Source organism: Delphinapterus leucas, chromosome 16, assembly GCF_059928025.1.
Source record: "Delphinapterus leucas isolate spDelLeu-1000000601 "Yukka" chromosome 16, BTC_Dleu_Yukka2, whole genome shotgun sequence".
NCBI lineage: Eukaryota > Metazoa > Chordata > Mammalia > Artiodactyla > Monodontidae > Delphinapterus > Delphinapterus leucas.
The window spans coordinates 46,350,227-46,375,282 of NC_143144.1; the positions used below are offsets into that span (position 1 = coordinate 46,350,227).

General features: G+C 35.8%; 1 protein-coding gene across 1 annotated transcript in view; it reads left to right on the plus strand.

Annotated features, from left to right (window-relative positions):
* The window catches only part of PCDH15 (protocadherin related 15), a 416,523-nt gene that overhangs the window by 363,168 nt on the left and 28,299 nt on the right, over positions 1–25,056 (plus strand). The window contains exons 24-25 of the mRNA XM_089897353.1: positions 5,186–5,274; positions 11,049–11,225. Of these exons, the coding sequence (XP_089753479.1) occupies positions 5,186–5,274; positions 11,049–11,225 (266 nt within the window). The remainder of the gene's footprint in view (positions 1–5,185; positions 5,275–11,048; positions 11,226–25,056) is intronic.

The window sequence follows — 25,056 nt, forward strand, 5'->3', positions numbered from 1 at the left end:
TTAAAATGTAATTCAGGTCCTGTTATTTCTCTGCTCAGAATTTTCTAATATCACCCCAATTCTTTCAGAGAAATTACTTAGATCATTATAAAAGACTATGAGACCCTTGGTAATCTGGCCTCCAATGATCCGTTTTCTACTCTTCTCCCTCTGACTCCTTCAAACCCAATAATATTGGCTAATTTGCTCTTTCTCAAATAGCCAGAAATGCTCTCACTTTAGAGATTTTGCAATGGCTCTACCTAGAATGCTTTTCCCCCAACTGTGTTCAGGACTAGCTCTCTTATCTCTTCTAAATACTTGCAAGAATGTATTTCACAGTGAAGCCTACTCTCACCATCCTAGTTAATACTGCAACATACTGTGTCATTTTACATCACTTTATTGCTTTCTTTTTTCAAAAGACTTATCATATTCATGGATTTTCCTCAGAAAAACTCCATGAGGACATGATATTTATTTATTTATTTATTTATTTAAATCCCTGATGTTATCTCAAGCACCTAGAATAATTCCTGTTACTGAGTGAGTACTAAATGCCTATGAGTTCAGTGAGTGAATGGCCCCTCTCTTACAATACAGGTTAGCAGTTCTCAAAATGTGGTCCATGAAAACCTGAGGGTCCCCCAAATCATTTCAGGGCCCATGAGATCAAAACTCTCTTAATAAGGATACTAGGACATGATTTGCCTTTTTACCATGTTGCATTTGCTCTGCTGCTGCCATTGTATGCTTCATAGCCATACATAAACAGAAAAAAAGAAAGCCTGTTTCAACTAAGAATGCCCTTACTAACGCAGTAAAACATTAATTTTAACCAATGTCTACTCTTGACTAAATACTTTTTCAATATTTTCTGTAATGAAATAGGAAGTAGGTATAAAGCACTTCTGGTGTGTATGGAAGTATCATGGTTGTCTGAGAGAAAAGCTCTATGCAAGTTGAATTAGCTGCTTTTTTCAAGGAATAGCTTTTTATTTGAAAAAATAACTCAGAGATAAAATACGGTTATTCAGACTTGAATATTTGATAGGCATTTACACAAAAATGAATAAGGTGAGACTGTCAATTCAAGGAAAACAACTGACAGTATTTACTGTTAATGATGACATTCACGCCTTCAAGCACAAATTAGAATATTGGGAAGCATGTATTCACTACTGTGAACTTGACAGCTTCCCCATTACTCAAAGACTTTTCTGATGAGATCAGTGGTCATATTAAAGAATTTGATTTTTTTTCTTGATATTGTGTAATGAAATGTGTCAACATTTGAAAAATCTGCAATATTCAGTGAACCAATATTTTCCAAATGACCAATGCAAGATGTTAAAAAAAATTCAAAGATAAAAAATCCATTCAAAGTGCAAGACAGATAAATGTATTTTAATGTAACTGAACATGGTTTTAGATTTCACATTGAAACTCACCTTGAAGAAGCTTCCACTTGAGTTTTGGTAGAGTATTGAAGAAAATATACACAATTATCTTTAAAAAGTTCTTAAGATACCTCTTCTTTTCAAGAAAAGTGAGGTGGCACCAGAGACAGGAGAGATATTGTCCAGTCCAAGCAGTAAATTGTGTGGGTCTCTATTCACTGTATAATACGTTAGCTCTGTGGCTTCCGAGCACTTGAAATGTGGCTAGGTTGCATTTAGATGTACTGTGTAAAATACACACTGGACTTCAAAGACTTAACATGAAAAAAAAAGTAAAAAGTCTCCTTAATAAGTTGTTTTAGATTGATTACATGTTGGAATGATAATATATTGAGTTAAATGTATTATTGAATTAATTTCACTAGTTTTTATCTTTCTATTGTGATTACCAGAAAATTGAAAATTATGTATCTGACATGTTTTTGTGTCTCACATTATATTTCTGTTGGACTGCCTATCTAAACTAGATGAGAATGAATAGAAAAAAGGGGAGTTATAAGAGGTTTATGAGAAAGAATTAAAAGGATTTAGAAGTAATAAAGTACGTAAATTGATAACCTCTGTTTTTGGAATTATGTGCTGCACAAATGTTACTTTTCCTTTTTCCTTTTGACAATACCTAGTAATTTTAATCCATTACAAAGATCAATCCCAAAAATGATAAAAATAATTTTTTGGAAAAACTTTCATTAGTAATTAAGGCATAAAGAATTAAGTGAAGCAACTTTAAAGTAGAATTTTTTAAGTGTTTAGTATAATAAACTGATGTGTATTTCTGAAAGTATTTGCATAAAGGCTATACTAGAAAAGTAACATAAATAAAGTCTAGTAATCTTAAACGTATAAATATCTTTGCTATAGATGGTATAAGAAACCAATGATTCAGGGACATATAATATTTTTGAAAGATCAAAATTTAAGCTATAATAGCTTATTGTCTTCATTTTCATAGTTAAACTATGTACCTTCTACATGAATAATATGTCAATACTTTAAGGAGATTTTAAATTTTAAATTAACTATTTATAGGTAAATCTAAGAAAACTACTTTTGTAGTTAAATGCAGTCTGAGTTTTGTATCTTATCAGAATTAGAAATACATTATTGTTTTATTTTAAGAGTACAAAAGCATGTTTTCAAAATAATTAAGTTCAGAAAATATTTTTGATAAATTGTAAGCTTAATATGTATATATTCCAGACGACCTTAAATCTTAATTCATTTTGTTTAACAAATTAAAAATTCCTTTTGAAGTAATTTATCTTTCTGAATAAAGAGAAAGAACTGACAGTCCTTTAAAGGCAAATGATAGAGTTACTTATATCTGCAAGGCCAAATTTTGCTTCCAAATAGAGTCCCTAGCACTTGAATTGATTGCATTCCAACAGTTTACTTGTAAATCAACTTCCAAAACTCAGAACTTATGTACACAAGGGGAAATTTTACCATTTCCCTGCACCAAATATAACTAACATTCTAGTTTTTCGTTGTTCTACAGTTAGTGAAAATCTAACAGCTGTGTGTAATAAGTCCCTGGGTGTTTGTCTTGGTAGGCTGATTGTGTAACAGAAAATTCTAAAATTTCAGTGGTTTAAACTAACAAGTTTTATTTTTCTTTCACATGACACAACAATGAGAGCATATATGGTTGGGTAGTGTTCTTGACAGCTCTCTTGCAAATGTTTCTGTGCCCTTCTCTATGGCCTCTTTATTCAGATAGAGATTGGGAAAGAAAGGGGAAGTTCACTCATGAGGCAGATTTAAGAATATTTATTTCTTCCTTTCCACTAACTTTCCATTGGTCAAAACTCCACCATACGGTTCCACTAAACTCCAGAGGAAGTTGAGAAATCTACTCTTGTTGAGAAAATAGTCCATGATTACTATTTGTTCCAGGCTGTTTGCTTTTGACCAGAATTTTTTTTTTACCTTTCCTGGTCCAATGTTGAAAGGAAGGGAAAAAAAGATAAGGAAGGAAGGAAGAAAAGAAAGAAGAAAGAGAGCAAAGGAAGGAAGAAAGGAAACACATTTGCACAAATCTCATATATATTTTTCTAGAGATTTTTACCATGTATTTTTACTACTAAAAACTAAAAAAACAGAAAACAAAACAAAAAAATAACAAAAAACCTTATATGTAATTTCTGTCTGTTTTTTTATTCAGGACCGATACAAAAAGATAAAAAGACAAAATTACAGAAAATCTGTGATAATCCCTAATTCTAATGAACTTAGATTTTTTTTATGTGTGTGGAGACACAATCAAGATTCATGTACATGTTTAAGGGAAATTTAAACATTTGATCCCAGATGCCTGTAATGAGTTAGGGATACAGGATTGGAACTGCCAATGTTAGCGATTTACTCACAGGTCATAATAAGATAGACACTTGGCTAGTGGGCAGACATGAATTATTAGGCCCACAAAATGGTTTGAAAGATTTCAAATTAGTTGTAAATATTTCACATAGTATTTCTTTTCCTGAAAAATGGAAAACCCCAGGAAATCTGCACCTGTTTTCCCACATGGCAACATTCATTAGAGATGAGTAGTAGCTGACCTCTTCAGAGGAGTTGTATGCTCTCTGATTTGAGAGACTTCCAGTTCTCCCTATTATTTCATACTTTTGGCTACTTCACTCATTTAGGGTACCTGCCTGGTCCCTGAAAACATGTGAGTTTGTGATTCCTGATAGGGCATCTATGGGCAACTATATTTGCATCCTATATCAAAAATATATGTAAACATGAAGTTATTCCCTAGTATAAATTATATTCAGATATATGGTGCTAAATATACCTAATCCAGAGTATCCAATTCATGGTCCTGGTGTATATGCATTTACAGAATTTTTATTGTGTAATGTATGTGCAGCACAGTGTATGATTTGACTTTACATTTTTTACATCTGTATTGGATAATAGTAAAGATCACATATTCTGGAGATGATGCTTATTTGGGCCCAGGTTATTAATGGCTCTTTGTTTTATTAGTTTTCATATTTAAAAATTGGAATGATAGTCATAACTACCTGATATGGTGATTTATAGAATTACATGAGTGCTAATTTCTGTAGAGCATTGAGAAAAACAGTAAATGATACATTGTAAGCAGAGAATAAATGCTATTGTTTTTATTCCATTTTTCTAAATAAGAACATAGAATGGACTCTGTAAATGTTACATGAAAGAATGGATTCATAAACAGCTGTTAAATTAGTTCATCTTAGCCCTTTCTGTAAGTTTGTATGTATATATCTCTTTATCTACACAAACATAAAGTTGGCTAAAGCAGACATGAATTCTGTATGTGGTGATTTCATGGAATGAATTATTCTAACTATCCATATCCCAGACTCTTAGTCACAATGAATAAATGATCTCTTAGGATTTATAAAATCTAAAAGCTGGGTTTTCCATTTTTCTGAGTGTTCTTAAATAACCCAATTAAAGAAACATACAAAACCACCTTCGTTTATGCTTTTGTAAAAGCCAAGAAAACAAACGCAAAACCAACAACAGTCGAAGTCACTTAGGGTTCTATAACTTCTAAGTAAACAATTAGTCTGTCATTCTCAACCTGCTTCAACATACCTAGTAGAGATTGTGTAGCTAGAAATATCATTTATTCCTAAATTTATAAATGGGAAACCACTATGCATAGTAGGGAAGGAAAGATGTTAATTTTTGATTATAGAAATGCTAATGAGTAAAAGCCAAATGAATTCTGTTTTTTCTTCTTTCAGGTCTCTGTGGTCAATCAGCTGGATATGCAAGTCATTGTTTCTAATGTACCCCCTACTCTAGTGGAAAGAAAGATAGAAGACCTTACAGAGTAATGGTTTTTCTTTACTTATACGTTTATTTTCATATGGCTATAGTTTTTATTGAATTAAGTCATTTTAATTATTATAGTGTTCAGACTAAACATATATTTTATAATACCTTCTTAAAAACAATTTAGCTCACTCTTATTGAAATAGGTAGCTTCATTTGGAATATGTGAAGATTCTAAGAGTACGTTCAAATAGGAATGAAAATTAGATGTGAGAAGATCTTATTATTCAGAATGCTTTGACTGATGGGTCAACATAAACTCAAAATGCTGCATATAACAAAGAAATCATAACTTGATTATTTGAGTATATGTCTTGATTTTGTGGCCCCAGATTCTTGAAAAAGCTCATTATCTCAGTAATCCAGCTAGTCTGGGGAATGCTGTTTCTCAAAGTGATGTATCTAGATGGCTAAAGCTTATTCTTTTAAAAACTAAGATTGCTAATTTTAAACAACATATATTTAAATTATTCTAAAATGTATGTCATTCCCCTCTGCCTTTTGAACAGTGTGTACACTGTACATGGCTGAATATGTTATTGTTGACTCAAATTGTGATTATGAATTCACAGTTCTCTAATATTCTAAATGTTATCAAGGATTATTAAAATGTCTTTAGTATTTCACTCTTAACTACCCTAACCTAGCCTTCCGTCATCTAATAATTTTATAGTTGTATTTGTTAGCTATCCCTTGTCTTCTGTTGAGTTCATGTTGACAGATGTCAATTACTGTCAATTTGTCTCTTTTGAGCAAAATATCTTACACTTCCAAGTTGCCAGAAGAAGCTTCAGATAGTCATCCAGCTAACCTTTTAGTAATTATGTGTGAAATAAAATACAATAGGTACTGATTAAGGCATGAGAGACTCTCCTGTAATAAAAGCATATGTGCTTTGCAACCATTACTTGTTAGTTTCATCAAATTTAACCTATGGGTGTCAAATAAAATGTCCTGTGAAAGAGGTGATTATCAACATTTAAGTGTAGAACAGCAACCACACAGTGTCTTGTTTACTTCTGCAGAAGTGGTTTACACATGCTTAACCTTTATTAAACTAATCGCTGATTACACCTGAGAAAAGTTAGAATTATGCCTGTCTCTTAGCTGCTTTAATGTCATCTGTCGAGGCAGGCTTTTCTGACTACCCTATCCAAAATAGATGACACTCTTCTCAACCTCTAAGCCTTTGTTCTGCTTTTGTTCAAAGCATTATTCAATGTTTATATTTATATCAGTTTAATATAAGCTTCATAAGGATAGGAAATCTACTTTTCACTGCCATAATTCCAGTTATATAGTAAGCATTTGATGCATTTTACTGAATGAAAATGTTGTACAAGCAAAATCATGATGCCCTTTTCTTCATATTGAGACAAAATTTATAAAAACTGGAAAAAACGGCAATGTAAAAGTATAATTTCATAGCAATTATGTGATTTATTCCTCTTACATGGATATGAAGATATGAAAGAGAAAAATCAGGCATCTTTCAAGTCTTGAGAGAAATATATCACTGTGAAAGGAGCTTTGACTTCATATAATACTGGTTTTGAAACATGAGCTTGGGCAAATAATTTAATCTTCCCCAGACTCATTTTCACCACTTGTTGACCAGATAAAACTCCTGTCATAGAACTGTTGTGAGAACTAAATAATATAAGCCATCTAGGACAATGGAAATTGTGAACATTCAATGAATAATAGATATCCTATACAAATGAGGTTAGTGATCCAAAGTCAGTAGGGTAAGGCAGAGAAATGCCAGAGTTTTTGCATGTTCTATTAAAAGAGCATAGTTTAGTAATGGAGCTCAGATTATGGATTCAAATAAAAAAGTTTGAATCCTATTATAGCTGTGTGACCTCTGAGAAAGATATTTAACACTTAGGACCACATTTTCTCATCTTGAAAACTGGAATAAGGATGTCAATCTTGTATTGCTTTTGATAGAATTAAACATAAATTTGCTAGTGCAGTAAGCACAGCAGGCACATGCCAGATTCCCTTTTATAGTTGTTTTTCTTTTACAATCTGTGTTAATTTAGAGATTCTTAAGCACAACAACTTTGGATCTCTTTTTAAAAAAAGAGGCTTTATTTTTCAGAGCACTTTTATGTTCATAGGAAAATAGAGTAGAAGATACAGAGAATACCCATATACTTCTTTCCCCCACACATATAGCTTCCCTCACTATCCACATCTTACACCAGAGTAGTGCATTTGTAATAATCAACAAACCTAGTTCGACACGTCATAATCATCCCAAATCCATAATTTGCATAGGGTTCACTCTTGGTGTTGTACATTCTGTGGTTTGGACTAATGTATAAAGACATGTATCTATCACTGTAGTATCATACAGAATAGATTCACTGCTCTAAAAAATCCTCTATGCTCCACCTATTCAAACCTCCCTTCCCCACTAACCCCCAGAAATCAGTGATCTTTTTACTATATCCATAGTTTTAGCTTTTCCAGAACATAATACCCTTGGAATCATATAGTATGTAGTCATTATGATTCCTTTTTGAAAGCTACTTTAGTAGATGGAAGATGGAAGTAGAGATAAAGACTGTTAGATCTAATCCAGCACCATGAAGCCCAAAACGCTCATTCTCAGTGTCTTGGGGTGGCCGGGAGGGGATGGGGAGGGCATAATGAAAACATACATATAGCCAAGGTAGACAGCTGAGTACCAAAAAGAGGTAGTAGGCTGGATTTAGCCTGAGGGCTCTAAGTTAGCAACTCCTAATTTTAGAGCATTATACTTTGTAGAGAGAAAAAGTTACAATGCAATATCTATTCTATTCAAACTCCTATAGGAAAACACATTGGGGAACATCTTGTGTGAAATTCCCAAGTAATATATATTAATATTTTTTTTCCTAGGAAGGCTGTTCCTTTTGAATTCAGAGGACCTGGTCTCAAGCCCTGGCCCACCAGTGACTAGGAGGTCTTGGGCCAGGAAATTAAACTTTTTGATTCCTAATATCCATATCTTAAAGCTGGCAATTTAGTCATTAAAAAAAGGGTAGGGCTTCCCTGGTGGCGCAGTGGTTGAGAGTCCACCTGCCAATGCAGGGGACACGGGTTCGTGTCCCGGTCCAGGAGCATCCCACATGCCGCGGAGGGGCTGGGCCCGTGAGCCATGGCCGCTGAGCCTGCGCGTCCGGAGCCTGTGCTCTGCAACGGGAGAGGCCACGGCAGTGAGAGGCCCGCGTACCACAAAAAAAAAAAAAAAAAAAAAGAGTAGTTCCTGGTTGTAAGCACTGTAGATTTAACAGTGAACTAAAGCAAAGTCCCTGTCCCCATGATGCTTACATTCTGTTGGGGGAAAACAGCAAATAGAATAAGAATAATAAATTAATTTATAATGTGATGCTAAGTAGTGATAACTATGATAAAGACAAAAGTAACAATATAAAAATATGAAAGAGAAGTACTATTTCATATAGGATGATTGAGGAAAACCTTTTTAATAAGATGAAAGCTGAGCAGAAACCTGAGAGAAGTGAGGGAGAAAGTCATGGGTCTGTGGTGATGTGGGGAGGGTTAGGGGTGGAGGGAGTTATCCCAGAAAGAGGACACCACAGATATGAAAATCAAGATTAAGGGGCATACTGGTCATATCAAGATATAGATGTCAAGGTAGGGAATGAGTTATATAGGATCTCATAGGCCACTTGAAGGATTTAACATTTTACTCTGCATAAGATAGAAAATCCTTATAACTGTCCAATATAGTAGCCACTAGTTCCATGTGGTTATCGAGTGCTTGAAAAGTGACAGTTCCAAATGAGAGGTGCTGTAAGTGTAAAATACACGCCAGATTTCAAAGACTTAGTACAAAAAAGAAAATAAAATATCTCCTTAATATTTTTATATGGATTACATACTGAAATGATCATTTTTGGATAGATTTAGTTAAATAAATATATTAATCTCACCATTTTTATTTTTAATTTTCTAATGTGGCTACAAAAAATTTGAATTTACATGTGTAACTTGCATTGTATTTCTTTTGGGCAGCATTGCTTTAAATGTTTTGCACAGAGAAATAACATTCTAGCTTAAGTTTTAAAAGATTGTTGAGTGGGAGATCAGGAGACAAGTTACGAGTCTAGAACAGTAGTCCAGGAGAGAGATCAATGTGGCTTGGACTGGTGGTAGGTATGGATATAGGAAGGGGTTAAGTTAAGGGTATATTTTTGAAGGTACAACCTACCAAATTTGTTATGGATTGGATGTATGAGAAAAGGTAGAAACAATAATGACTCCTAGGTGTTGGGTCTGAGCAAATAAAATAAAAATAATATTTGCCATACTTGGACACTGAAGAATTTGATAAAATTATACATGGCGAAAGTAATGGTGTGTTCTTAGAGAGGATTGACTTTATTTAGCAATAGTTGATTCACATCCATAAAGACCCCAGATGTCAGCTTGCACTCTCACCATCGCCCTGATGGTTTCCCAACTTGGTGATGGATTAAAACTCCATTATCTATTACCCACAGTCACTTTTTTAGCCCTACATTAATATTATTCTCTTTTGTCTCATTTATTCCATGTGAACTGAGTATATTATATGTATCAGGTATGGTGCTGATATCAAACCAATGAAAATCTGTTAAAAAATACAAGCGCAGCTGGGACATATGAAATATATTATTGAATTGAAAGTTTTGTTGTGTAGTTTTGCTTATCTGCTGTATGCTAAATAGAATTGCTATAAATGTTTCCAATCACATGCCAATTTTGTTCAAGTATCCTTAACACAAAGATGTAGTTGAAGTTGAAGAGGTTATCAACAGAGAATGACCATAAATGACCTAATTTTATCAGATAGTAAAGCACAGACATTTCAATAGCACAGCTTTGGAAAGTAACATTTTCTGTAATAGGCGTATATAGCTGTAAAATAAATTGAAACCAGTGATAAAATAAAATATAAACTTGAAATAAAATGAAATCCTACTTGTTAATATTCAAGGTATACGTTATGATTCTTTTTAAAAAAGGTAAGTGTAATTTGGCTTTATTCAAAGTCTACGTGATTCATCTTTGTGACACAAAAGGGATGCATCTACTGTTTTTCTGAAATACTTAGTTTGGAACTTTATTTTGATAGAGAAAGAAGTAACTTCCTGCCTTTCAGGAAGAAATACTTACTTTCAACTAATTATGTTATAAGAAGTCATAGTTTTTTTTACAAAATTAAGATAGCCCAGAATACAATATTTTTATCTTAACCTGTTAAACCTGACAAAGCAAAATATCTCTACATTCTCACTGCTATAATGCTCTAAGGGTCTTTACACTCTTAGGAAAAAAAGGTATCCTACTGTTGCACCTTGACATATCACAAAATCTGGTGGAAGGTGTAATTTATAACACCAACCATATGAACTCAAGAGTTCTAAGACCCCATGGTTCCCATAAAGCATAGACAGTTTTATTTGTACAACATAGTTGGCATTTCTCATGAGCCATGTGAAAGCTCATGAGCCATGTGAAAACTTAAAAGTCCAGACTTAAATATGACATGGTTGATGACCTCTTTCTACCTTATTCAGCTTCTAGCATCATTGGGAGTTAAACACTCTAAATATATAGAGAACTTTTTTCAAGAGTTCATATTCAGTAACCATTAACAAAAACCAGGCTGTCATCATTTTTCATTTACTAAATGTCATTTCAGGTTGAAGGTGATTTTTTCCCTCAGCGAGCCTGTCAGAATGTCATGTTTGTGCTTTGTTTGATTTACAGGATTTTGGATCGCTATGTTCAGGAGCAAATTCCTGGTGCCAAGGTTGTGGTAGAGAACGTTGGAGCTCGCCGGCATGGCGATGCCTTTTCTCTAGAAGATTACACAAAGTGTGACTTGACTGTCTATGCAATCGACCCCCAAACCAACAGAGCCATCGACAGAAATGAGCTTTTTAAGTGAGTATTTTTATTGTCTGTAACAGCTTTATGGTTACAGTATCACCCATAGATAATCCTGATTTAAGGATATAAGTAAATAGTTTAAAACCCATCAGATTTTTCTTGAAAGTGAAGTGTAATCAAAACAAAAGAAAAAAAATCTAAGAAACAATACCTAGGGTACTCACGCCTAGAATTTTTAAGTCTGAGATAAAGTGACTTCGGGGGATCTGTTCTTCTTGAGATGTCTGAGGATCCATTATGCTTAAGAGCAAGAAGCAGTTCACCGAGATCACCTTGCATCGGCTTCCACTCTTGCTCCAAGACCCTGCTCTTTGAGAGGAAAGCACAGATCCCTTCTTAAAGTGGCAAGTTGCCTGCAATGATGTCAGTAGGCTTGAATTTTAAGAACAAGCCTAGCTCTCTTCAAGGTCTTATTGAATAGGCAAAAATTAACATCTGATTTTTCCCTTGACTTGGGGGTAGAGAACAGAGGAGATAATCACTTCCACCGAAGTCCATGTGACATTTCTTCCAGGTATGAATTTGAATATTTGAGTTTTAAATCTTTTAAAAATAAGGAATATACAAAATCTTAAACAAAACCCTGCTACATATTCTCCTTTGGAAATTATTCTAGAACAGCTTTAGTTGTTGTTGTTAGTTTCTCCTTTACTCTAGTGACATCTAGTGTCCAAAAGATTATTGGCATGTAATTCTTACCTAAAAACATGTTTTGTAGTAAAAATACATATTGATATATAATCATATGTATATATTCTAAATATTCAGAGATGTGTGTATATATATACACATAATCTCCAAAATCCATTATTTCAGAATTTAGTTTTTCTATGTCTCTCTATATAATAAACATCATGCAAATAAATATATACAAATTTACATGCATATATCCATATATGGGTGCATGTTTTTATTTAGTAAACATCTATTTACCCATTTATTTATTAAAACTCATAAATTCTGAATTTAGTTTTACTTTATATCTGTTCATCAACAAAATTTCACTACTATTTTAGCAGCAATGAAATAGTGATTTAGTATCAACTTAATTTCTTAAAAAGCCATAGTTATTAAGTATTAATAATTAAGTATGTATAATTAATTTATATATAATAGATATTTGGGTGATATGCAAGAGAGTATACTAATCACTATGAAGAAATACAGATTACTGAAGCAATGGCTTCTTCTCAGGTTTTAGACTCACCATCCAAATGAAGGAGCATTTAGGTCTACTAAGACAATAATTGCTTACTTTATTAATTTAAAAAATTATTTAGAAATATACATTAAAAGTAATTTTTATATTCTTTCGATTGTCATTATTAACATTTATTTAAATCTATCTGCATTCTTTTTTTTAAATTTATTTATTTATTTTTGGCTATGTTGGGTCTTCGTTGCTGCACACGGGCTTTCTCTAATTGTGTCGTCGGGCTTCTCATTGCGGTGGCTTCTCTTGTTGCGGAGCATGGGCTCTAGGCACATAGGCTTCAGTAGTTGTGGCACGCAGGCTCTGTAGTTGTGGCTCACGGGCTCTAGAGTGCAGGTTCAGTAGTTGTGGCACACAGCTTAGTTGCTCTGCGGTATGTGGGATATTCCCGGACCAGGGCTCGAACCCCGTGTCCCCTGCATTGGCAGGTGGATTCTTAACCACTGCGCCACCAGGGAAGCCCTGCATTCTTTTTTATATACACTGGTTTTATTTTAAAATATGATGATAGATTGTTCAAATTTAAGGTGCTTTCCTAAATTTAAAAATATCTATTTTCTTTAGGCTGACAGCCTGGCTCTAAAGACTAAAATAATGGTGATTATAATTTGAATTGTACTTGTAAATATTTTAGAGATAAAAGATTTGGAAACTGAAGCCAATTTGGTTTCAACTGACACTGTGAAGTACAAGATAAACATTCTTCATTCTATTAAGTTTTCCAAAACCTAGATTATATTGTGAAAAGCAGAGTTCTAAATTCAACTGAATAACTATTATAGCCAAGAAGAAAGGAAAAAATATATAGAATGACTATAAATTTTAAAAAATTATATTGAGGAGAGGATAGAATAGCCATGAAGTATTAAAAATTTTGCCTTAGCGGTCTTCACCTTGAACTGTTAGCTAAGAACACTGGTCTAATTTAAACCCTAGAATTGTTCTTTGAAATATTTTGTAATGAGATTATATAGATATATTTCAAAATGCAAGGTTGATATGCATAGATATTATTATCAGATACTATTACCTATTCTGAAGTTATAAAAGTTTTTGTATATTTAGTTTTAACACTGAACAAATATACTAGAACATTGATTGTTGCCTAATGCCCAGACCAGTGGAAATAGGATTATCCTCTCAATTTCTCCTTATGCTAAAATCTGAGCTTCTGAGGCTGTTAGAATTTTTAGGGCAAAGATTTAGAAACAAAAAAGATACTTCCTCTAAGGAGTTCACTAAGATATTTAAAAATTGATTTTACTATATCAAAAAAATTTAAAAACCTTATAAGTGCATAGAGAAGACTGGTAAGGCTTTACAACTCATTAATTACATATTTTGTTTCACAAGGTTATGAGTATGTTGATTTTTCTTATTTTGGGATATGTGAATTGCTTAGATTTTCTACAATAAGTGTATATTACTTTTATTTTCCTTTTATTCTTCTTGTGGTTCTTTGAGCATCTTTAATCTACATTTTTTGGGGGGTTTTGTTGTTGCTGTTTTCATTTCTGGAATATTCTTAGGCAATATATATTCAAATATTTCTTATACCCTGTTTTTTCTTTACCTTTTCTGGGATTCCAATTAAAATTTTTTTTCTCATAGCTTTTGGATGCTTTGTTCTTATTCCTCTCCCCTCCCCCAACATTCTTATCACTTTGTGGGTTTTTTTCAGCTAAAAGTACTATTTTTTTTATTTTTATTGTTTTAATTTATTTATTTTTTAACATCTTTATTGGAGTATAGTTGCTTTACAATGTTGTGCTAGTTTCTGCTGTATCACAAAGTGAATCAGCTATATGTATACATATCCCCTCCCTCTTGCACCTCCCTCCCACCCACCCTATCCCACCCCTCTAGGTGGACACAAAGCACTGAGCTGATCCCCCTGTGCTATGCGGCTACTTCCCACTAGCTATCTGTCTTACATTTAGTAGTGTATGTATCTCCGTGCCACTCTCTCACTTTGTCCCAGCTTACACTTCTCAATCCCCGTGTACTCAAGTCCATTCTCTACGTCTGCGTCTTTATTCTTGTCCTGTCCCTAGGTTCTTCAAAACTATTTTTTTTTAGATTCCATATATATGTATTATCATACGATATTTGTTTTCCTCTTTCTGACTTACTTCACTCTGTATAACAGTCTCTAGGTCCTTTCACCTCACTACAGATAACTCAATTTCATTTCCTTTTATGGCTGAGTAATATTCCATTGTATATATGGGATACATATATACACATGTATGTATATATGTGCCACATCTTCTTTATACATTCCATTGTATATATGGGATACATATATACACATGTATGTATATATGTGCCACATCTTCTTTATCCATTCATTTGTCGATTGACACTTAGGTTGCTTCCATGTCCTGGCTATTATAAATACAGCTGCAATGAACATTGTGGTACATGACTCTTTTTAAATTATGGTTTTCTCAGGCTATATGCCCAGTAGTGGGACTGCTGGCTCGTTTGGTAGTTCTATTTTTAGTTTTTTAAGGAACCTCCATACTGTTCTCCATAGTAGCTGTATCAATTTACATTCCCACCAATGGTGCAAGAGGCTTCTCTTTTCTCCACACACTCTCCAGCATTTATGTTTGTAGATTTTTTGATGATGGACATTCTGACCGGTGTGAGGTGATACCTCATTGTAGTTTTGATTTGCATTTCTCTAATGATTAGTGATGTTAACCATCCTTTCACGTGTTTGTTGGCAATCTGTATATCTCCATTGGAGAAATGTCTATTTAGGTCTTCAGCCCATTTTTGGATTGGGTTGTTTGTTTTTTGATATTGAGCTGCATGAGCTGCTTGTATATTTTGGAGATTAATCCTTTGTTGCTTTGTTTGCAAATATTTTCTCTCATTCTGAGGGTTGTCTTTTCATCTTGTTTATGGTTTCCTTTGCTGTGCAAAAGCTTTTAAGTGTCATTAGGTCCCATTTGTTTATTTTTGTTTTTATTTCCATTTCTCTAAGGTGGGTCAAAAAGGATCTTGCTGTGATTTATGTCATAGAGTGTTCTGCCTATGTTTTCCTCTAAGAGTTTTATGGTGTCTGGCCTTAAATTCAGGTCTTTAATCCATTTTGAGTTTATTTTTGTGTATGGTGTTAGGGAATGTTCCAATTTCATTCTTTTACATGTAGCTATCCAGTTTTCCTAGCACCACTTATTGAAGAGGCTGTCTTTTCTCCATTGTATATTCTTGCCTCCTTTATCAAAGATAAGGTGACCATATGTGCGTGGGTTAATCTCTCAGCTTTCTATCCTGTTCCATTGATCTATATATCTGATTTTGTGCAAGTACCATACTGTCTTGATTACTGTAGCTTTGTAGTATAGTCTGAAGTCAGGGAGCCTGATTCCTCCGGCTCCGTTTTCTCAAGATTGCTTTGGCTATTCAGAGTCTTTTGTGTTTTCATACAAATTGTGAAATTTTTTGTTCTAGTTCTGTAAAAAATGTCATTGGTAGTTTGATAGGGATTGCACTGAATCTGTAGATTGCTTTGGGGAGTATAGTCATTTTCACAATGATGATACTTCCAATCCAAGAACATGGTATATCTCTCCATCTGTTTGTATTGTATTTAATTTCTTTCATCAGTGTCTTGTAGTTTTCTGCATACAGGTCTTTTGACTCCTTACATAGGTTTATTCCTAGGTATTTTATTCTTTTTGTTGCATTGGTACATGGGAGTGTTTCCTTAATTTCTCTTTCAGAGTTTTCATCATTAGTGTATAGGAATGCAAAAGATTTCTGTGCATTAATTTTGCATGCTGCTAGTTTACCAAATTCATTGGTCAGCTCTAGTAGTTTTCTGTTATAGTCTTTAGGATTCTTTATGTATAGTATCATGTCATCTGCAAAGAGTGAAAATTTTACTTCTTCTTTTCTAATCTGGATTCCTTTTATTTCTTTCTCTTCTCTGATTACTGTTTGTAAAACTTCCAAAATGCTGGTGAGAGTGGGCAACCTTGTCTTGTTCCTGATCTTAGTGGAAATGGTTTCAGTTTTTCACCATTGAGAATGATGTTGGCTGTGGGTTTGTCATATATGGCCTTTATTATGTTGAGAAAGCTTCCCTCTATGCCTATTTTCTGGAAGTTTTTATCTTAAATGGCTGTTGAATTTTGTTGAAAGCTTTTTCTGCATCTATTGAGATGATCATACGATTTTTATTTTTCAGTTTGTTAATATGGTGTATCACATTGATTGATTTGTGTATATTGAAGAATCCTTGCATTCCTGGAATAAACCCCACTTGATCATGGTGTATGATCCTTTTAATGTGCTGTTGGATTCTGTTTGCTAGCATTTTGTTGAGGATTTTTGCATCCATGCTCATCAGTGACATTGGCCTGTAGTTTTCTTTTTTTGTGACATCTTTGTCTGATTTTGGTATCAGGGTGATGGTGACCTTGTAGAATGAGTTTGGGGGTGTTCTTCCCTCTGCTCTATTTTGAAGAGTTTGAGAGGGTTAGGTGTTAGCTCTTCTCTAAATGTTTGATAGAATTCACCTGTGAAGCCATCTGGTCCTGGGCTTGTGTCTGTTGGAAGCTTTTTAATCACAGTTTCAATTTCATTGCTTGTGATTGTTCTGTTTATATTTTCTATTTCTTCCTGGTTGAGTCACCGGAAGGTTGTGCCTTTCTAAGAATTTGTCCATTTCTTCCAGGTTGTCCATTTTATTAGCATATTGTTGCTTGTAATAATCTCTCATGATCTTTGCATTTCTGCAGTGTCAGTTGCTACTTCTCCCTTTTCATTGCTACTTCTATTGATTTGAGTCTTTTCCCTTTTTTTCTTTAAGAGTCTGGCTAATGCTTTATCAATTTTGTTTATCTTCTGAAAGAACCAGCTTTTAGTTTTATTGATCTTTTCTATCATTGCCTTCATTTCTTTTCATTTATTTCTGATCTAATCTTTATGATTTCTTTCCTTCTGCTAACTTTGGGGTTTTTTTTGTTCTTGTTTCTCTAATTGATTTAGGTGTAAGTTTAGGTTGTTTATTTGAGATTTTTCTTGTTTCTTGAGGTAGGATTGTATTGCTGTAAACTTCCCTCTTAGAACTGCTTTTGCTGCATCCCATAGGTTTTGGGTCATCATGTTTTCATTTTCATTTGTTTCTAGGTATTTTTTGATTTCCTCTTTGATTTCTTTAGTGATCTCTTGGTCATTTAGTCGTGTTACTTAGCCTCCATGTGTTTGTATTTTTTACAGATTTTTACCTGTAATTGATATCTAGTCTCATAGTGTTGTGGTCAGAAAAGATACTTGATATGATTTCAATTTTCTTAAATTTACCAAGGCTTGATTTGTGACCCAAGATAAGATCTATCCTGGAGAATGTTCTATGAGCACTTGAGAAAAAAGTGTATTCTGTTGTTTTTGGATGGAGTGTCCTATAAATATCAATCAAGTCCATCTTGTTTAATGTATCATTTAAAGCTTATGTTTCCTTATTTTCATTTTGGATGATCTGTCCATTGGTGAAAGTGGGGTGTTAAAGTCCCCTACTATGATTGTGTTACTGTCGATTTCCCCTTTTATGGCTGTTAGCATTTGCCTTATGTATTGAGGTGCTCCTATGTTGGGTGCATAAATACTTACAATTGTTATATTTTCTTCTTGGATTGATCCCTTCATCATTATGTAGTGTCCTTCTTTGTCTCTCCTAATAGTCTTTATTTTAAAGTCTATTTTGTCTGATATGAGAATTGCTACTCCAGCTTTCTTTTGATTTCCATTTGCATGGAATATCTTTTTCCATCCCCTCACTTCCAGTCTGTATGTGTCCCTAGGTATGAAGTGGGTCTCTTGTAGACAGCATATATATGGGTCTTGTTTTTGTATCTATTCAGCCAGTCTATGTCTATTGCTTGGAGCGTTTAATCCATTTACATTTAAGGTAGCTATCAATATGTATGTTCCTATTACCATTTTCTTAATTGTTTTGGGTTTGTTATTGTAGGTCTTTTCCTTCTCATGTGTTTCCTGCCTAGAGAAGTTCCTTTTGCATTTGTTGTAAAGCTGGGCTGGTGGTGCTGTATTCTCTTAACTTTTGCTTATCTGTAAAGGTTTTAATTTCTCCATCAAATCTGAATGAGATCCTTGCTGAGTATAGTAATCTTGGTTGTAGGTTTTTCCTTTTCATCTCTTTAAATGTGTCCTGCCAGTCCCTTCTGGCTTGCAGAGTTTCTGCTGAAAGATCAGCTGTTAACCTTATGGGGATTCCCTTGTGTGTTATTTGTTGTCTTTCCCTTGCTGCTTTTAATATGTTTTCTTTGTATTTAATTTTTGATAGTTTGATTACTATGTGTGTTGTCATGTTTCTCCTTGGATTTATCCTTTATGGGACTCAATGCACTTCCTGTGCTTGACTGACTATTTCCTTTCCAGATTAGGGAAGTTTTCAACTATAATCTCTTCAAATATTTTCTCAGTCCCTTTTTTTTTTCTCTTCTTCTTCTGGGACCCCTATTAATCGAATGTTGGTGCGTTTACTGTTGTCCCAGAGGTCTTTGGGACTGTCGTCAATTCTTTTCATTCTTTTTTGTTTATTCTGCTCTGTGGTAGTTATTTCTACTATTTTATCTTCTGGGTCACTTATCTGTTCTTCTGCCTCAGTTATTCTGGTATTGATTGCTTCTAGAGAATTTTAAATTTCATTTATTGCATTGTTTATCATTGTTTGTTTGCTCTTTAGTTCTTCTAGTTCCTTGTTAAATGTTTCTTGTATTTTCTCCATTCTATTTCCAACATTTTGTATCATCTTTACTATCATTACTCTGAATTCTTTTTCAGGTAGACTGCCTATTTCCTCTTCTTTTGTTTGGTCTGGTGGATTTTTATCTTGCTCCTTCATCTGCTGCATGTTTCTCTGTCTTCTCATTTTGCTTAACCTCCTGTGTTTGGGGTCTCCTTTTCACAAGCTGCATGTTCGTAGTCCCATTGTTTTAGGTGTCTGCCCTCAGTGGGTAAGTTTGGTTCGGTGTGTTGTGTAGGCTTCCTGGTGGAGGGGACTGGTGCCTGTGTTCTGGTGGATGAGGTTGGATATTGTCTCTCTGGTGGCGGGACTGCATCTGGTGGTGTGTTTTGGGGTGTCTGTGAACTTATTATGATTTTAGGGAGCCTCCCTGCTAATGCGTGGGGTTTTGTTCCTGTCTTGCTAGTTGTTTGGCATAGGGTGTCCAGCACTGTAGCTGGCTGGTCATTGAGTGGAGCTATGTGTAAGTGTTGAGATGGAGATCTCTGGGAGATATTACATGATATTACATGGTGCTGGGAGGTCTCTGGTGGACAAGTGTCCTGAACCCGGCTCTCCTACCTCAGAGGCTCAGGCCTGACCCCAGGCCAGAGCACCAAGACCCTGTCAGCCACATGACTTAGATGAAAAGGGAGGAAAAAAAAAGAAAGAAGGAAATAAAATAAAATAAATAAAATAAAATAGTTATTAAAATAAAAAATATTATTAAGAAATAAAAAAATAAGTAATAAAAAAAAGAAAGAAGAGAGCAACCAAACCAAAAAACAAATTCACCAATGATAACAAGCACTAAAAACTATACTAAAAAAAAAAAACAAACGGACAGACCGAACCCTGGGACAAATGGTAAAAGCAAAGCTATACAGACCTAATCACAGAAAGAAGCATATACATACACACTCACAAAAAGGGAAAATAAAATATATTTATATAACAAAAAGGAGGAAGAGAGCAACCAAATCAATAAACAAATCTACCAATTATAATAAGCTTTAAGTACTAAACTAAGATAAACATAAAAACAGAAACAAATTAGATGCAGAAAGCAAACCCCAAGTCTACATTTGCTCACAAAGTCCACTGCCTCAATTTTGGGATGATTCGTTGTCTATTCAGGTATTCCACAGATGCAGGGCACATCAAGCTGACTCTGGAGATTTAATTCGCTGCTCCTGAGGCTGCTGGGAGAGATTTCCCTTTCTCTTCTTTGTTCTCACAGCTCCCAGGGGCTCAGCTTTGGATTTGGCCCCGCCTCTGCGTGTAGGTCGCCTGAGGGCATCTGTTCCTGCCCAGACAGGACGGGGTTAAAGGAGCAGCTGATTCAGGGGCTCTGGCTTACTCTGGACGGGGGGAGGGAGGGGTACGGAATGTGGTGCGAGCCTGTGGTGGCAGAGGCCGGCGTGACGTTGCACCAGCCTGAGGCGCGCTGTGCGTTCTCCCGGGGAAGATGTCCCTGGATCACAGGACCCTGGCAGTGGCAGGCTGCACAGGCTCCCAGGACGGGAGGTGTGGAGAGTGACTGTGCTCGCACACAGGCTTCTTGGTGGCGGCAGCAGCAGCCTTGGCGTCTCATGCCCGTCTCTGGGGTCCGCACTGATAGCCGCAGCTTGCCCCCATCTCTGGAGCTCATTTAGGCAGTGCTCTGAATCCCCCCTCCTCGCGCACCCTGAAACAATAACAATGGTTCCTTGCCTCTTGGGGAGTTTCAGACTTTTTCCCGGACTCCCTCCCAGCTATCTGTGGCGCACTAGCCCCCTTCAGGCTGTGTTCACACAGCCAACCCCAGTTCTCTCCCTGGGGTCTGACCTCTGAAGCCGAGCCTCAGTTCCCAGCCCCTGCCCATCCTGGCGGGTGAGCAGACAAGCCTCTCAGGCTGGTGAGTGCTGGTCGGCACCGATCCTCTGTGAAGGAATCTCTCCGCTTTGCCCTCTGCACCATTGTTGCTGTGCTCTCCTCTGTGGCTCCAAAGCTTCACCGCCCCCCCCCCCGCCATCCCCCATCTCCACCAGTAAAGGGCCTTCCTAGTTTGTGGAAACTTTTCCTCCTTCACAGCTCCCTCCCAGAGGTGCAGGTCCCGTACCTATTCTTTTGTCTCTGTTTTTTCTTTTGCCCTACCCAGGTACCTGGGGATTTTCTTGCCTTTTGGGAAGTCTGAGGTCTTCTGCCAGCATTCAGTAGGTGTTCTGTAGGAGTTGTTCCACATGTAGATGTATTTTTGATGTATTTGTGGGGAGGAAGGTGAGCTCTACATCTTACTCCTCTGCCATGTTGAAGGTTCCTCCCTCTTTGTGTTTTAGTTTGAATAATTTCTGCTGCCCTGTTTTCAAGTTCACTGATTCGTCTATGTTAGCCTATTGATAAGCTCATTGAAGGAATTCTTCATCTTCATATCTTTTTTAAAAATTCTTGCATTTCCATTTGGTTTGGTTCTTACAGTTTCTACCACTTTACTGAGTTTCTCCATCATTTCAGGCATGTTTTCTGCCTTACTACTAGATCCTGTAAAATATTAATCAGAGTTGTATCAAAGTCCCTATGTGACGGTTCCAATATCTGGGTTACCTCTGTGTCTGGTCTATTGCTTTATCTTTCAGCAGTTCCTGAATGCCTGTGACACAGAAAGGGTTTCTCTCCATTCTCTTAACTCTCCCGATGTAGTAAATGGCTCTTGCTTATTGCTTGGTTCTACTCCAAGGGTGAGAATGAGACAATGAGAGGTTGGGGGATTCTGTTTTCCTTGTCTAGCCAGTGTGCCTAGGATTTGGGGTGGGGCTTTCTCAGCTTTTCTTCCACGCCTTCCCATGGCATCCATACTCTGCTTCATATTTGTGGAGGTTCTTGGGTGTAAGAGAGTTCCCTGCCCCTCCCCAACCAGTAGTAGACCTCTACTTTGCAGGGTCTTAGGCCCAAGAGAGCTCCTTCTCCTCCCCCAGATGGGGTGGATTTTGCTCATAGCTCTTCTCCAGAAGCAGTGGACCTTTACTTGAGCCTTAGGGATGGGAGTACTTCCTCCCTCTCTCTCTATATGGCTCTTGCTTTATGTGAGATACAGGTCCAGAAAATTGCAGAGCACCCCAGCCTTAGCTGATTACTGCCTATATCCCTGCACTATGAAGAGGATTTCTCCGGTCTCCTGCCCTGTACCCAATCTATCTTATGGTGGGCCATGGAAGAGAGTTTGCGAGTGAGTGCAAACCCCCACTTGTGTTTGTGGGTCACTTATTCTATCTAACCTTACATGCTGATACACACTTAGCTTTTAAGCATTTATTAAAAATTTAGCTGGTTTGTTTTATTTGAATTTATGGTACCTACTTTTGGCTTGTTCTGAGAAAGGTGAGACAATACATGGTCTCATCCCACTGTTGGAGGAAATTGTCACTCTTTGGAATTTGGTTTTATGCTTGCAAAAATATTTATGATTTTAATGTTATATGACTTTTCCGTCATTAGGGTGGGTGCCACATTCTCTTAAGGCTTTCTGCCTTCTGAGCAGAAACAGACCATACTATTTTAAAGCAAAACTTAATTAAATTTAAAAATGAGCAAATACAATTTTAGCTTGTACACTTAATAGTCCAGTCTGCTTAAAATTAGTCTGTCCAGATAGTAAATGAGAGATAAAGAAGAAGGAGAGAAAGCTGATATATTCTACAAACTGCATTTAAAAGTACAGTGTTAAAGGGCTTCCCTGGTGGCGCAGTGGTTGGGAGTCCGCCTGCCGATGCCCCGGTCTGGGAGGATCCCGCGTGCCGTGGAGCGGCTGGGCCTGTGAGCTATGTCTGCTGGGCCTGCATGTCCGGAGCCTGTGCTCCGCAAAGGGAGAGGCCGCAGCGGTGAGAGGCCTGCGTACCACCAAAAAAAAAAAAAAAGTACAATGTTAAAAAAAAAAAAAACTTTAAAATAAATCTAACTACCAACCTCTGATAAAACTTCTTTCAACTTACTAAGTCCAGAAAAAAATTCAACATACTGAAAATTCAAATAATTGGAAAACTAAATGTTAGAATTTAGTTAAAATAATTGTGGAACTGTATAGAGGAAATAGTGGTCCACCCTTGATTTGTTTTATTAAGAAGAACAACCTTATCCAAGTGGAATGAATGTGGGCAGATATGTTAACCATTGCCAATTCTCTAAACCTGTTTCAGAGATGCACATTATTTACTGACAAAGGAAATAGGCGGTTGCCCCTCCACTGTTTAGGTGTGTGCTTTTGTGAAGTACAGAATACATTCTCCTGCTCACCCTCCCCTTTATTTCTACATCCATATGTACATTGAAACACTGAAATCCTCAAGGTAAAATGCAGAGTGGTCTGTAGTTATACATTGTACTTTGAAAGTTGTGTTCAACTGAATGGAGCCAGGGATACCTGTTTGCATGTGCTCCATCAGTTGGGTGAATCAGAAGACATGGAATTGGCTTAGGAATTTACCTCATGTCAGGAAAACAGAGCAGTAATTAATTAATGTTGGCTAAATACTAGGAAGGGGTCTGTTCACCTCACCCTTAGACTTGAAAAGCATTTTAACCAGCAGCTAAGTAGACTATGGATGAGAATAAAGAGAAAATCACATTTCTTTATTGATATTGAATCTGACAGCTTTATCTCCTTTCTAAATAAGTAAGCAAGGTGAAAAATGGGATCAGTAATAAATACTGAAAAACAAAATAAAAAAAATAACACCCTGATGACTCAGAGGTAGACTATATCTCTGGAAATAATTCTCTTACAGAAACCACTGGAAAACAGTTTAATATTTTCTGTAGAAAACAAGACCGTATAAGACAAATGGTGTATGTGTTTTGCATGCCCTGAATCCTTACCTGCTTCTGGTAAAAAATGCTCCACAAAAGAATAGTGAGGATTAACCTCCAACATGGTGGTGGGCTTTTTGTTTTGTTTTGTTTTGATTTTAGCCATGTGGCATGTAGGATTTTCGTTCCCTGACCAGGGATCAAACGCATGCCCCCTGCAGTGGAAGTGCTGCGTCTTAACCACTGGACCACTAGGGAAGTCCCTGGTGGTGGGCTTTGATGAAGTGCTTTCCCCTCAGGCCATTTGGAGTATGCCTTTCCTCTGCTCACATTGAGTAGGTGTGGGTTAGTGCACATTCACCAGAAGGTCAATTAGATTTCATCTCAAGGATTTACATGGATGTTAGGAGACAGTAGAGCTCTTAGTTCTGAAATCAGAAAAAGTATAAAACAAAAGCCTGAAGTTTCTTGGGGCTAATTTTTCGATCTTAGGAAGAAATTCTCCTAAAATCCATTGACTATCTGGATTCAACCTTGCCTAGAATGAAAAAGCATCTGAAAAATAAACTGGCAAAATGAAGTATAAACATAAGAAGTTCACAGCATATTACAGAAAAGAAAAAAAAATCATAACAGAAGTCAGAATATATTTAGAGGACAATCAAGATACAACCTGATAATTGCATGTATCTCTGAGGTAAAAATGTAATTAAAATATTTCATTACATTACAGGTGAAATAAATGAAAATGTTGTCATATGTCCTCGAAAAGTACCTGAGTATGTTTTAAAACTATTGAAACAAACAAAAAAGACTTAATCGTAAAGGAATAAAAATTAGATAAGCCTTATACATCCCACCTGCATGATGAAATGCCAAAAATCAATGGGATCAAATCCACAATATTTTAAGGAAAATGTTATGACTTAAGAATCTTGGCCTAGGCAAGTTGTTTTGCATATATACAGCAAAAAAGAAAGATATTCTAGATCAGTTATGGATTCAAAAGCTATCAACTCTTCTAGTAAACAATTACTTACGATTACCGAAATTGAGAAATAAAACAA